The sequence below is a fragment of the Columba livia genome, chromosome 10 (genome assembly GCF_036013475.1).
Source record: "Columba livia isolate bColLiv1 breed racing homer chromosome 10, bColLiv1.pat.W.v2, whole genome shotgun sequence".
NCBI classification, from domain to species: domain Eukaryota; kingdom Metazoa; phylum Chordata; class Aves; order Columbiformes; family Columbidae; genus Columba; species Columba livia.
Genome location: NC_088611.1, coordinates 9,075,833 through 9,092,062, shown reverse-complemented (window position 1 = coordinate 9,092,062; position 16,230 = coordinate 9,075,833). Strand labels below are relative to the sequence as shown.

General features: G+C 34.8%; 1 protein-coding gene across 9 annotated transcripts in view; it reads right to left on the bottom strand.

Moving 5' to 3' along the window:
- Positions 1-16,230, bottom strand: part of CACNA2D3 (calcium voltage-gated channel auxiliary subunit alpha2delta 3) — a 458,229-nt gene that overhangs the window by 34,655 nt on the left and 407,344 nt on the right. For all 9 annotated transcript variants that reach the window (XR_010475065.1, XR_010475064.1, XM_065075322.1 and 6 more), the window contains 3 exons: positions 9,295-9,356; positions 8,618-8,662; positions 2,698-2,760 (listed from right to left, as the gene is read on the bottom strand). Coding sequence is in view for 7 of the 9 variants with exons in the window: in XM_065075322.1 (XP_064931394.1) it covers positions 2,698-2,760; positions 8,618-8,662; positions 9,295-9,356 (170 nt within the window). In the remaining 2 variants the exon portion in view is untranslated. The remainder of the gene's footprint in view (positions 1-2,697; positions 2,761-8,617; positions 8,663-9,294; positions 9,357-16,230) is intronic.

The following is a 16,230-nucleotide window of genomic DNA, read 5'->3' as shown; positions in this document are numbered from 1 at the left end:
AAAGGCATTCCTCCACCTAAAAAGCAAGTATTGCTTTTTTTTTTTTTTTTACTCAGGGGAAACTTGGAACATTTTCCAAAACATGTGGGTGTGTAAAGTCTCTTAGAAACAAGAGGAACATTTGTAGTTTATATGACTAAAAATACTAGCTTCAATAGCCCTTAGCTGACTGATGAAGATCATCCTAACCATTGGAGAGGCAGTCAATGTCAAAAAGCACAAACCATAAATGACTAGTATAACCTTAGATAGCAATAAACCTGATTTATCAAGTTGTACTTCAGTCTTATAAAGACATTTTAGTGACAGTTCTCTCCACAAAAGCTCCATTTGTAAATGCCAGTTCTCCCTCAAAGCAGTAACATCCAGATTACACACACATATATATATATATATTTAATACATTAGAATTTAGTTGCAATTCAGATGAAGAATTACACTATGCTGAACAAGATTCTTGGAACAGTTCGGGTCATTTTTGGAAAGTCCATAGTGCAGAAGCAATCCCAGACAGGTGAGCAATTGATAATGCTTCATCCCACTTCCCTACTCCTGTTCCTATCCCCAATATATATAAAGCGTACATGTACATACACATATAAAATAAATAAACATATCACATTATGATTAACATAATATTACTCTAACATAATAAAAATATGGAGACAACTTTGTTATTCATTTTAGGCTTAGATCTGTCATAATTAATGGTTGAGCTGAAGAGCAGTTAAACACATAAATATTTTTAAGGAGCTACCAGTGCTGAATATGGCAGAACCAGGTATGCCAGGTAGGGCAGAAACACCCATTTCTCTTGTTCCATGAAATGGTAAGAAGGTTTCCTCCTTATGTGTTTTAAGAAGCAGTGGCATAGGAGCAAGAATCTGCAGATATCGCCAGTGGCTATTTCCTGACCTTCCACGAGCACCACGTGATTCTTGCAGTTTTTTTCCCCAGCACCCAGGAAAGAGTAGCACAAGCAGAACCTTTGGACTCACATATGCTGGATGTTTTATGAATCCATAAGTAGTAATCAACATTTCTTCAAAGAATTTAAAAACTAGGTCATAACATATTTCTAGCCCAGTTCTGGTCCAACAGTTATTCATATTATCACTATATTCTTCACAGGAATACGTAGTAGCTAGTATCAGGTGACATAACAAAGGGAAAAACCTCTTCCAAATCATATTTAGTGGTTGTAGCCAGCTACCAACTAGCAAATCGGTTACAAAAATCACAGTTTAGTATCTGTGAATAATAACAACAACAGGAATAATGAGACAAAAAATGTTTCAAACGTAACAAGGTTATATTCTACAATGAGTGTGGTTTTTTAGGTCATTGCTCAGCTAAGTAGAAAATAGAGATTTAATAGATACAGGGGAAAAAAAACGCCAAAACACACAGCTGCTTCTAACATAATATAGTTAATATATAAGCATTTTTAGTTCATGTTATTTTATGTGTGCATCCTGGAATTATATTCAGAACATGACTGACATTGCAAAGGGATGGAAGCAATAAATTTAATAAAGTAAAACAAAGTTATCCATTTTAGTGCTCAGATTTGTATATAAGAAGACATCATGAAGAATGACTACCACATGAGCCAGTCCAGCATGCTTAACAGTTAATGCTCTAATACCCATTAGAAGGATAATAGTTTCAGAAAAATCGTATTTATCGTATTTCCCTTGTACATTACTTGCTAATAAACTTTTCAAAGTCTCAAACAAAATGGAGCAGGAGAGGGATCACAAGGAAACATGCAATTACTTTTGTGCTGTGCAAAGGTGAAAAGTATCTGTCTCTTTTTACTTTCAGAATTGTCAGATATAAAGTTGCAATAATTAGAGCTTGTAAATTAAAAGTAAAGCTCAGTTTCGCTTCCTTTTTGCTATTCACTTAAAGTTTTTATCTCCTCTTCAGTCACTCTTCCAAGTCACCCGAAGCTCTTTCCAATAACTGTTTCTCAGTAACCAGACCAGTCATATCAAATTTAATTCACCAGAAGGCTAAGTAGGAGTATGGGTATTTCTATTCACAATCCCAAGACACAAAAGAAATTCAACTTCATACAATGCTGGCATAACTGGGGCACCATCCCAGCAGTTTTCAGACAAAAGTTAAGGAAAATGGTGGTGGTTTCTTCATAAGGTTTCCAGGATTGACCAATTATATATTCATTTTCCAGTATTTTTTTTCCCATAAAGTCAAAGAAAATTAATGTTTTGACTTATCTTCTTATTAATCACAATCCTCGTCCTCTCTGTTGTGATGCTGAGTGCTTAGTTTTAAACCTTCAATGACTGTAATGCACTTCAGAAAACAAACTCCTTAGCTAACAGCTCCGTAAAATTTCATTATCTCAAGTTTGAACATAAAAGCTCTGTGTCCCCAGTGTCCTGCCTCCCTCCCCAGCCCTTCCATGTGGCAAAAATGTCACAGGGAATATTTTTCCTTGGGGTAAAAATGTTTATGGAAGACAGACACTTCTGCAAAAAAGAAAAGCCCTTAAAGAGAACATTTATGAGTTTCAGAGGAGACACTGCCCCAGCATTCTGTGTTGATGGATTTTGTTTTAATTTTATGTTACTAATTCCCTAACATTTTAAGATAGTGGCCTACTTAAAAAACAGGTAAGTTTAGATAAATAAGTTATATGAGAAGATTAAATAAAAATCTTTCACTTACCTGTCCATAGTCTTCAGACACTAAAATAAAACCATTGTTATCTATTAGATAACAGTTGATTGCCTGAAAAATAATATAATACAATTTTCATTTGTTTATTTTATTATATAGCAAAAAGTTAATTACTTAATTTACTCTAATTCCAAGTGACTTCTAAATGTGTAATGCCTTCAGGAAGTTATAATGGCTTACATAACTTCTAAGTGAATGTATTCTCAATTTATAGGATGTTTTCTTATTTAATTTCTATGCATTTGATTCATGCAAAAAACTCCCAAAGATGTGCACAGAAAGGGAGGAGATATCATTACTATTAAAAAAAAAAAAAAAAAGAAAAAGAAAATAACAAGGTCAATGTTATTATAATCCATAATTTTTCCTTATAACTCCATTTCCAAACGCACAGGACTTTGTTGCTCCTGATGGCTTCTCCTGTGTTTAGGGAAAAACATCAGCACAATGTCATTACCCTAATGATGTATTAATGAAAACACAGTGTCAGCCTGGAGGACCAACAGGGGATCAGGTAATATTTTTTAATTTGTTCATTGGGGGATGGGACCAGAAACTTCTGTAAAACAGGCCCCACAGGTCTCCTAAAATGTTTCAAATTGTGTTTTTAATTGGGAACTGGATTTAGAGGTAGAACTGTTAGCTTTTCGTAGGTCAGACATACAAACTGTATAAAACAAGGTAAACCCAAATCAGTGCTTCTCTCCATAGCTCATGCACTGTTTTAACCTCAAGCGAATTACTTGCTACAGGCAAAGTTTTAATTACTGTGCTTCAGAATTTAAACATAAGGTTCTACTCAAACCTTGATATAACTGTTTCTCTTCAGTATTGCCAAATACCTACCTCAGCGTTAAACCTTTAACATATTTCTATTGTTGGTCTAAATCAGCGAACATTTTGTAACTGTTTTTTGAATTTTCTGTAGCATTTGTGTAAAAAAATGTAGGATGTCTTCCAATATAGGAATCATCATGGCTTTGGTTTTAATTCAAAATCTTTCCTGCTGCAAATGGACTGCACAGAGACAAGACAAATTATGTTTTCTGCTACACTCTGCAAATCTAGGAAAATCTCTGCAGTTTTAGAGAGGAAAGCTGTTCTGTGGCATAGTAGGTGTGCCCGACGTTGTGATTTTTCAAGGGATGCCCAGATGTGTCCGATTCTCATTCTGGTGATGTATCAGTACTGTTCTGTGAGGCTGAAGAAGAGCAGAGAATTGCAGAAATGATGGCTTGAAGTCTATTTTTTAAAAAGGCCAAGAAGCCCCAATCAGGGAAAAGTTTGGAATGAACATTGTTCCCCAACACAAAGTCATGATTTTCATTCTAATAGAAGAACCTAAACTACAGACACCCCCAGTGACAGAAAACTCACCAAAAATGAAGTTGAAACAACCCGTTTCCAACCTTTGATCTGCTAGAAAGTCAAAAATTGGCAAACACAATGTGAAAAGCCGACGATGCTGGCAAAGAATCGAGGAGAGCTAATGCATTCGGAAGAGGCAGCTACTTAACCACAATGATTTGTGAAAGGTGGAATTTCAGAAGCAAACTGTAATGCCAGAACACTGCTCTCACCAAAGTCCCACCAAAGTCCCATCATAAACCTCCCACTAACTTTATTATGAGAGGAGCTAAATCAATACAGAGCTCTTTTGAGGATACATATTTTCAGTCCTCATGCATGAAACATATCTAAAGATAGTGCTTTAGAAACAATATTGCTCCACAGTGCAGAAAATAAATAAAAGTAGTTATGCTGGACAAGAAAGAGTGTAGGCTTAATTTCATAGTTTATGGATTATATGCAGCTGGGAAAACACTGCCTTGGTTCGATAACTAGTGGCCATGTCTCAAATTTCTAAGCCATAGTCACTCACTAGCGTTGTTCAGAATTTAAAAAGATACTAACATTTTAGCATTATTATTGGAAACAAGCATAACACAATAAGAGGAATCTGTATCTTTTTTTGAGGAATGTGAAGATAACAGGGTTTCTATCTCAATCTGTTTAAGAAACATTAACAAGGGAAAAATTTTCATTCAGGACCATTCATTCACCTACTTGCCAGCAAGATAAATAACTTTCAATATTAGCACTACATTAAGGAAACAGTTTGTAAATTAAACTTAGCACTGACAAAGGACAGTGGGGTGCACTTCCAATATGTTAGCAGATCTCAAATGGATGATTTCAGATACAAGATTGTTGCATGGGATAATAGCATTTGCATACACTAGAGCTGTGTGAAAGAGGTTTAATTCACAAGGTTTCACAGGTATTGGAAATGAACTATGCACAGGTTTGCCGAAAGGTTCAAGATCAGTGTACTTCAGATTTCAAGGGGAAAGTTCCATAGCTGGATAGTCCCTGAGCTTGTAAAACAGAGTAGGCATGAAGTCCAGAATAAACACAGCAAGAATGTTGACTGAGGTCTGAGAATACATTTGAATTACAGTAGCTTTGATCCAGTTCAGTTTCTCTATGTATTTTTCACAGCTCAAATATATAATAACAGTAATGGAATGTAATATCGGTTAAGAAAGTAAAAACAAAAAAGAAAGAAAACAGAACATTAAAATAAAAAGTGAAACATCAGGAAGACAAGAAGAAATGAGTAAATTCAAAGCTCTCAAAGGAAAAAAAAAGCAAAACAAAAAACAAACAAAGGATACACTAATTCTCTGTATGACTATTGTGCCAATCTATTTGTATTAATGTCTTAAAACTTATAAATACTTTAATTTACACCGTAACTGTTAGCAGATATTTTCTTGCCATTGAGAAAAGACAGCTGCGAAAGTTAACAGACTCAACAGAGGAGCTGGGACATTTGATTGAGTCCTGTCAACAGTATATTCTGTGATTAAAAATAAAAGTTTGGAATCAGAATCACCAAGGTTCACACCACTACTAAATATCTCCGTATTCTTACATGGCTCCTGCTGGTATCAAGTGAAAGTAGCTGAGAAACTGCATTTTTCTTTGCATGTGGATATAATAGCAAAATAAGTTCTGCATTAATATTTAGGAAAGTATATGACTAGTATTATTAACTGCCAATACGATAAAGAGGAGAGCGGATTGTTTCTAGCTGTATCCTCTTGGAACCTTTAGCAGTGTGTACTTGCTCCTTAGTAAGGACAGACCAAAATAATTTTTCAGTAATGATATTATGCTTGTTTTGATGAAGTAGTTGGACACTTTGCAGCATGGAACATGTTTAAGACAATAAATTACATAATATTACTATTCTATCACAAAAACTATAACAAATAAAATAAGTCATCTCTGCCTAGTTTTTAATCCCAAAAAGCTTGGTAGCTTAGGCTAAACAAGAAGGAGATTTTATACAGCACTCTAACTTTACCCAGCCTACCTCCTCAAGTTGTTTGGTAGTGACTGGAAACTCATTGATTAAAATATTTAAAGCTACTGTAAGTAATTCAAGGTAAAGCTTACATGCTAAGTCTATAGCAAGCTACAGTAAAGCCAGGCCACAAAACTTAGGTAATTAACAGTTCTATTCCATAGATCTATTCTATAGATCTTTTTCAACAGATGCTTGATCACTCTTATGAGAATGGGGTAATAAATGTTATGGACTCACCTTAACATTGGTTAATATGCAAATGACAGCCTGGAATTTGGGCTCAGTAAGCACTTTCATGCACACCTAGATGGAATCTAGTTTGTTTTTCATTACTTCATATTTGGAAAAAAATTACTTAAATGATACAAGCTTCAAACGGAAGAGTCTGTATGTTGTTATAGCTAGAAATGCAAAAGATATGTTGACTCATATGGTCCATTTCACTGCCAAAGATGGCATGATCATCAGGCCTTTGTGTTTTGGCTCACTGCAAATTTTATTTTCTATGATTTATTACTATCGCTATCTTTGAACAGTTAGATCCCAGAGTCCTAATAGATAAATTATAGTTTCTTGTAAGTTTTGCTGATTTGGTATGCTGAAGAAGTTAGTGTTTCACTCTTACAATTGCTGATGTTTTAAGTTCTGCCTTTCTCTCTGGAATGTTTTTCGTGATCCAAGTCTCATATAGAGCAGACATGTATTTTTTAAAAGATTATCACTGCACCTATGTCCTGGACTCACTTTTCAATAAAACACATTTCAATGTCACAGTATATGAGGTTGTGAAGTAGAATCCTAGAAGTGAGATTGCTAGGAATGATGAAGTACCTTTTAAACTTGTAAATTAATTTACACAAAAGTAACAAAAAAATGAAATAACTTTTTTTTTTTTTTTTGCCTTAAACAACTAAATCTCCAGAACAATAATGGTGAATGTTAGAAAGCACTTCTCCAACACATTGGTGAACGTTTTTTTTACCACAGTTATTTAAAGTTTTGAATTACCTATCCTCAGGAAATCCCAACTCTGTTAACTTTCACTACAGGAAACATAACACAATACTTTATGCAACTATTATTGTTAATTTTTTAATGTCCTGAACAAACTTTGAAAACTTGAAATACATTAACACAGGGCAAGCAGCACCTCTGTGATAAGAAGTGGGAGTCTATTTCAAATGCTGGGACTGTCAGAGAGTGACCAGTAGGGCAAGACTGTAAGAAAGATGAGACAGCAGAGAAGATGGAAGACTATGGAATATCACAAATAATGTATGCAGGTTCCTATTGTAAAAAGTAGTGACACAAACTTTTGAGAACTTGAAGATACTCAGAAGAAAAGGCTTCAGAGAAAAAAGAGATGAAAAGGCATTGTTGAAACACCAGAGTCTACAATGGTGGGGGTAACTGCTCAGGTTTTCATGGTTTGCTGTGAGTACTATATGTTAAGCTTTGTTGAAAGGGTTGTAAAAACTAACGCTGCACTGACTGCTGACTCTTGGTGACACAGATACCAGCTTCCCGGAAAACAACAAAGCATGAATAAAACACAGAATAAAACTGTATTATAAGTTTTTAACTGTATAAAAAGCACGCTATCATATTTTAAAAAAGATTGCAAAAACATCGCATAGGCATGAATTACAGAACCAAACAGGGTCTTGACTTTTATGTATGTTTTGAAACAATTCTTTTGGCCACTTTATTAAAAGTATCATACAAATACTGCCTGCAGTGTTTATTTCCAGATGTATGAATTTACATTTTATCATAATTCATATAGTTTGTTCAAGCACAGATTATCAGATGATCCAGATCCCTCCACACCATTCATTCAGCTTAGAGACAACACACAGATGTTATCAGTAATATTTTTTAAGTCACTAATAAAAACTGGATAATACAATATCTCAAATCCAACTCTGATTTTGTAGAATCTTGTTTGCCTAATTCCTATCCATTGCGGTCTGTGCTTTGTCGTGCATGTTTTAATTGATTTAACCTGTAGTACATTGGTTGTTTAACAAAAATATCATATGGTATGTCAAATTCTTTGCAAAGACCTATTCATAAGATATCAAACCCACTATTTTTATCTACCAAAGTAAATTACATAAAAAGCTACTTTGGCAAGTTCAGTAAGTGAAATTAATTGAATTTACTCTTTTTTGAAATAATTTCTGAAGTGCTATTTATGTATTAGTGCTGCATAGATTGAACTCTGAATTCACATCTAATTCTAGTATGAACTTGAAAGATTAGCTTCTAAAACAAACAAAAGAGTAGTAAAAAATTGCCTTAGAACATCTTCAAATGGTTTCCAACGTTAGATTCACAAAGCACAAGTCATCACAATGAATCTATGCAGTATTGTCTGCCTCACTATCTAAACAGTATAATATTATAGAAAATTATTTCAATTTACACCAGAAGATTAATTTAGTTTAAATATCTCACTGTACATTATTATCAGCTTTAGGTTCTATTGTAGTAGAGATATAAATGGAATAAAATCTGTTACATACTTACTTCATCATCACAACTTATAGCACATCTGCCATCGAGAGATGCACACTAGAGAGAATATCAAAAAATGGTAAAATAATTTAATTTCTACTTTGATGATTACAAACTATGACTTTCTAAAATTAAACATGAGCACAATTAAAAATAAGCTGATATTGATTACTTTTTCATGTGACAGAAATTGTCCTAAAAATGACTAGGAAAGTTTTAAATTCACTGATCCTGTTCTGCTCCTGTCCACAGAGAAAGGGTACATTCACATGGCAACAATTTCAACTGTTTCAAACACCTTCATCTCCCCCCTGTGTTGGAAGCTTGGAGACCATTTGTAGGAACAAATACATGATTTTCCAAAAGAGGAGGGTTAGGACCTGCATTTTAACGGTCAGTCTCTGAAACAGTACGGATCCAATCTATTCCCAAATTAGGGATGGCATCTCCTAATCCTTAGAAAGTACACGATTATCCTCTTCAATGACCACAAACTCTGTATCTTGAACATTTTAGGTACAGTTTATTGAAGACCATAAATGCCAAGCAAGATTCTGTAATCTAGTTTTGTTTATTAATCTATATGATACTTCACTTACTGAATGGTAGAAAATATGCATATAATCACATGAACAGTTGGAAAGCTCTTGTGGATTCTATGACAAAGAAAATTTCAATTTAAAATATACCTGTCTGCTTGCAGTCCAAAATTTCCTCTGGAAAAATTCAAGTTTCATCTGGATACCTACAGCTGGGAAACACACACAAAAAAACACTGTGTTAATTTTAAATAATATTTCAAAGGAATTTTAATCAGAAGAAAAAAAGACCTAAAATAAAAACAGAAAGTAAGCCCAAAAAATAAAAAACCACAAGTAATTAACTTGAAGACATCACACAGTCACATTTTAGATAATTTACAGCTTCGTTAAACATGAAAATATTGCTAATATAAGGTGAAGAATACACAAGGCAAACATTATTCAAATAACATATATCTCCATAACTAACATAAGAGAACCACAAACTGCTCACAACTACATGAAGATGTGCTGAAACTATGTTAAAATGTTGGTTAACATTTCAAGTCATCATTTGTTATTTGATCCATGAATTATCAGTGGAATGCAAGAAGCCTATTTCAAACATCAAAAACTTTAAAAAGCTGAAATTAAGAGCATTATGTGCAATTATGTCAAATGAAAGTATCTGAAAACTGTGACTTGCTTTCAATTATTTTTTTTAATAAAGGACAATAATGATAATAAATTGTAATTGTTTTTAAGAATCATTCATCAAGATATCCCTGGTTTAAATTATATATTTTTCATTACCTCAGTTTTTTTCACTACCTTAGTAAATCTAAACTGCAAAATACTGGTACAGAGCCATATCAATTATATTAAAATACAATAAATTCCATTACAGAATCACAGAATGTTAGGGATTGGAAGGGACCTCGAAAGATCATCTAGTCCAACCCCCCTGCCGGAGCAGGAACACCCAGATGAGGTTACACAGGAAGGAGTCCAGGCAGGTTTTGAATGTCTCCAGAGTAGGAGACTCCACAGCTCCCCTGGGCAGCCTGTTCCAGTGTTCTGTTAGCCTCACTGAGAAGAAGTTCCTTCTCAAACTTAAGTGGAACCTCTTGTGTTCCAGTTTGAACCCATTACCCCTTGTCCTATCACTGGTTGTCACCGAGAAGAGCCTGGCTTCATCCTCATGACACTCACCCTTTAGATATTTATAAACATTAATGAGGTCACCCCTCAGTCTCCTCCAAGCTAAAGAGCCCCAGCTCCCTCAGTCTTTCCTCACAAGGGAGGTGCTCCACTCCCTTGATCATCTTCGTTGCCCTACGCTGGACTCTCTCCAGCAGTTTCCTGTCCTTCTGGAATTGAGGCGCCCAGAACTGGACACAACATTCCAGGTGTGGTCTCACCAGGGCAGAGTAGAGGGGGGAGGAGAACCTCTCTCGATGTACTAACCACCCCCCTTCTAATACACCATGCCATTGGCCTTCCTGGCCACAAGGGCACTGTGCTGGCTCATGGTCACCCTGCTGTCCACACTTCAGTGATAAGTCTCCATAATTTAGAGATGATTTGATATGCCATGGCTGGCCTGTTTAAAGCACCTGTCAAAGCAACTTTTGATTAAGCATCATTTTTGTTCTTGCAAACTATTAACAAAAGTGTAATAAACATTAAGGAAGAATTAAAACTATTGTTGTGCCATAATGAAGTTACGTGCATCTACAAATTTGAGCAGGATGTTGGACTAGATGACCTCAGGAGATCCTTCCCAATCTAAATGATCTAAGATTTAAGTGTAAATGTTTTATAGAAAAGTGCTAAACACAGCCCAGAATCTTCCTTAAACAAAAAGAAAGTGAATATTTACTGAAGGTTTTCTCATGTCTGGCATAAAGTCCTTACCACATGAAAGAGATTCTTAAACATTAACAAGATAATTATGACAAAGCTCATCTGTAAAAGATCCCATGTGCATGTTTTAATGAGTTGTACAATGGAATGCTGTAATATAAAAAGAATTGAAATAGGACTAATGAAGATGCACTTGATGAAGATGAGAGGAGGCAGGCAGCTGCAGTTCTGTTTTCATGGTATTAGCTCTAAGAATTTTGATGCTTTCTTCGACAGACTGTGAGGGGAAATAAAAGACAGTAAGAAACAGTGGGCTTACTCCCACTAGAGCAGATTCCCGTGAATCCAGGATTATTAATTTAGTTACTGTCTTACTTACTTATTAAAAAAAAATCAGTTTATTTCTCTACCTAACTTTCAGAAGAGCTGTATCACTAACCTCTGAGGTACAACAGAAATATATCTTAAACTTAGTATACTCCAGTCAAGATAAGACAATGTCATAGTGGCAACATTTTAAGCATAGCACACAAGAGATTACCTATTATATTTCCTTTGTGAAATATTTCCTCAATTAGAGTTTTGTAATTCTTTCATTTGTTATTCAGTAATGAAGTGCTACATGACAGTTGGACTCGATGATCTTAAGGGTCTTTTCCAACCTAAATGATTCTGTGATTTGTACCTATGTTGCAGGACAGGAGGATAAAACACAGCTTCTATAACCATGGTATGCTGAAAGCAGCAATAGACATTTTCTTCAAAGAGTTATATCTTAACATGAGATTTAATCTCACCAGTTTAGTTTCTTTACATTTTGTTCCTTGCACAGTTCCGTATAGGAATGTCCCTGTCACTGAATGAGTAACTTCTAAATATTCTATATCCTATGTAACGTATATGTAATAAATGGCAATTATGAATGTTTCCTACAATTCTGCTAATAATTATTTGAATGGCTCTATATTCAGAAGAATTAACAGCATTAGTGTATGGGAAAATAATTTTCTTTTCAACTTCTGAGGTGATACTAAAGCATTTTTGCAGACTTTCTTTCCCTGAGCTTTTCAAGAACATTGTAATGTGCAGGATATTTTTCGGTTGGGTCATTTAAAGCCTTAAAAACTATTCAAATGCACTTTAAAAGGTTTTAGAACCAATACGTTCTTCTGAGCAATCCCTAGTCCTTCAGCATTTCAGAACTTCAGAACGAAATGACTGTGCTCAAAGCTACTTTAAATTTAAATCTAATTTTTTTTACAAACTGGCTACATGTGTAGGAAAAGGAAAAACTTCAGAATCATATCTCCCATGTCACCAATTCCTTGTTTAGCCTCCTGGGTGCAATAGCGCTAAAATTTTTCTAAATATTGTTCAGGAAGGTATCCAGATAACACCCACATTTTAAATTTAAAAAAAAAAAAAAAAAAAGAAATGCAACAAACACTATAATTGATCTCTATATGGAAAATACTTTTAAAATTATGCTTCAACATTTGTAGGCTTGGTTCAAATGGCCAAGGGATACAAGCTATTCTTCTTCAGCCAGGAAAAAATGAGTAAGGATGAGGAGAAAAGGTTTTGTCTTCACTGCTGCGTTTCCTTCATAATGTCACTAGGGAGTGTGGGTTGGACCTAGAGATACACAGGAGATTAACTAATGTGAGCTGACAGAGGGGTATAAAGGCTCTTTCTCCATGTAACACAAAATATATCATTTCAAATAAAAATTGCAAATCCAATTTCTTGTTTCAATCATATTATCAAATTTACTTAGGTGATTCCAAGAAATATCTTTAATGATGCCTACGAAATAAATCCCTGGGATTTATTTCCTTTGTTTAATAAAGTGGCTGCTATTGTGTAGTGCATATCCTATGAAACAACAGATGCTTGAGAATTACAAAGTTAAATTCTTGGCTCAGTGATAATTTTTGTTAAATAAGCACTTTACTTACACATTGATTCCATGGCTGAGGGTAATACTTCACTTTTTTAGTGAGATGCTTTGAGGACAGAAGTATTGGAAATTACTCAACTGCTACAGAGCTCAGGGCTCCTTAGCATCAAGGCAAACACGAAGGAAAACAACTACTCAGAAGAGATTAGGATTGTTTGTGCTCATTTCAAGATCTCCATGGATAAGCAAATGGAGAGAAAGAAAAGCAAAACCTTCCTCAACAAATTACTTCTGTGCAGAGGATTACAAGAGCTCTTGGGCTCTAAGTAAAAAGAATCATCTCCTATTTAAAATAAGAGAGGAAAATAGATTAGACTTATTTATTATATTTCAGACAGGAGAGGAGCTGAATCTCCTTATAAACCTAGAAGAAGGATTCCAAATACATAATTAAGGAAAAAACAGTAAAAGCTAAAAGGATTTCTATTTTGTGAAATATCTATATAATGTTACACTTCTAAAAAGCACTAGATAAGCAACATTAGAAAAACATCTTAACGTCTCCATTCTCTTTTCCCACAAAATACAGTGCAGACTAAGATTCTCATGCATAGAAAACATTCAACATTTGAAGGATAGTTGAGCCTCCTATTTCTGATGGAATTATCTTAAATGAGGTTTAACTTGGCTTCAAAATAAGAATCTTGGAGACAGATTTGAAGAAGGATTATTTTTTTAATCTATACTACCTTTGTGTATTAAGCTTAGACTCCTTAAGATTCTCTTCTTTCTGCCTACTCATATTACCTATTACTATCTTTTAAAATATATAATAACTAAATGTGAAATATTCCAGAATACCTTTAACTACTTTTAAAAACTTGATTGCACTTCTTTTTGTTCATACTCTAAAATCTATTTCGGTTCAAAAATCTATCTTCAGTTTTTAGCTTAGCTAGAGAATGAGATGTTGAACATTACACCCCAATGTATAATACTGAGAAATAAACACCGTAACTACCAAAAAGTACCTCTAGTACAGAAAAATGAAAGACTTCCACCACCAAAGATGATGCCTTTAAAAATACCTATTAAAGATACATTACATACTGCAATAAAAAAGAAAATACACAGACTTTTTCCCCCCCTCAATTTCAAGAAGTTTTATCTAATAAATTAGAAGTATTCCAACACCCACACTCTTACAGTAATATAGTTATTCTCCAGTATCATCTAACATAGCTATATTCCCAGTGATAGCCATTCTTTCATCTCATGCAGGATACATAAAAAATATGAACGAGCATTCATGAAGTGTGCGCTTCCCAAACTGCTACTAATCCCAGTTTCGGTTTACTTGCACAGTAAAATTCAGTTCCAACCTTCCAAACTTCACACTTCATTCAGTTTCCTTCTTGATCTCAGTGATCTTTTCCATTCTACCCATAACTTACTCTTCTCACTCCAGTGCATTTTCTTTAGTTCTTCTCTTCAAACAGATCATAAGAATTGTATTTTAACATGAAAAAACGTTGGTTTTATTATCTGGAATGTCTGAACCTGATTCAGACATCCAACACACAAAAAAAAATAATCAGCCTAACAGTTTAAGTCTGGCTATTTTTTAATTTACTGAAAACATGAGCTTATAATTGGGAGTCTTGAGCAATCTCAATACCTAGTGGTGACATCAGCCATCTTCATAATGAACTGTTATAAGTAGTGTGTGATAAAAGAATAAAATTGACAAAAAGCTGTACCAAACTACTGAGTAGTTGTGCATCTTCTTCTGTTTTTCTTATAATGAAGCATAGCTCCTGCCCCAGTAAAAATAAAATATCAGTTATGCAATTGGATAAGATACCATTATTCACAAACTGTCCTCTGCAATGTGGTGGTTTGGGGTTTTCTTCTGTTGTTTTAACATATTTTATTATTTTATTTGGTGAATATTTCTAATGTTCTTTACAACTTTTCTTGTAGCTTCTCCAACATGAAACCTTGTCTAACCCCACCATGTTTCTATTGTATATTTAGGTACTCTTAGACTGAAGCTAAAGCAGAAAGGGAGGAGATGTTGGGAGCCTGATGTGAGGCCAAGCTGAAAGGGGAGCAGGATGATGATTGCTGGGAGGCCAAAGTTCATCCAAACTCAAACCACTAGGGAAAGCTGACGAGCTTGGTTTGCAGCCAACCCCTGACAAACTGAACTGCAGAGGGCATTCTGTGAACATCATCATAAACCAGACTCCCTTTGACTCCCTGACACATATCTTCCTTGTCAAGGACTAATGAAGTAGCAGTAGGAGCGGGAGGAAACAGAAAAAGGATATAAATTGAGTGAAAACATAAAAAAACATAGATGCTGTTGACTGAAAGTCTTTTCAGGAGGCTTCACTGAGGAACTTGGAGGGAAGCAGGTTATCTGTAGATTATCATTCAGACAGTTATGCTATATTTCAAATTCTACAAGATAGTAGCTGATGTGCTGCCAACACACCAACAAAGGGCTCTCACAAAAATCTACTCATTTACCCCGTGATAAACTTCGTGTACCAGAAGCACAGCTCAAGGGAGCTACTTGGGAATCCATTTGTAATTTAAAAACAAAACCAGCCTCCTATAAACTGGGAGGGAGGTAACCACTTGGCATGCAAAATTACACTAAGTGCACTTTGCTGGAAAGATATTTACCTTGTTCCTGAGAAATACAAGGAGTACATTGATAGTACAAAATAGTGGTTCAAGCTGCATGATTTGAAGGGGGTGAGGTGGGGCATGGTGAAGCCTTGTCCGGTGTCTGGTGTATCCTCTACATGACTTTTAGAAAATACCTGACACCCCCTGACTCCTGGTTCATTCCATTACCAAAAAAAGCAAGAAAAAAAAGCAAAGCAAAGAAAAAGTGGGTTGAATAGTGTTTTTATTAGACTCAGGAATGCATCAGTAGCATGCAGAAGGTAAGTCACGAAATAAGGAAAACTGTGCTGGTGGTAAAAATTTTAAAGAGAGTTCCTATGAACCTTGAGCTTTCTTCCAGCATTCCCCCGCATGGCAACTAGTCTGACAAATATTTCTGAATTCTGATGGTACAGGAAGCATATGAAGACTGAAATCTGACCATAGTAACACTAAAATAATGAAGCAGGGATAGTATTTTAATAACTCCCTAACCATTTTTTAGTTTTATAGGGTTTTCCTGCTCATTTTTTGGCAATATTCAAACATATACCATGACTGAAATGAAAAATAAGAACAGTATATGTTTGTAATCACATTTATAAATCTTAAAGGAGGATCCATTACTTGTCAAGCTCTCAAAAAAAGTTTTACTTCTT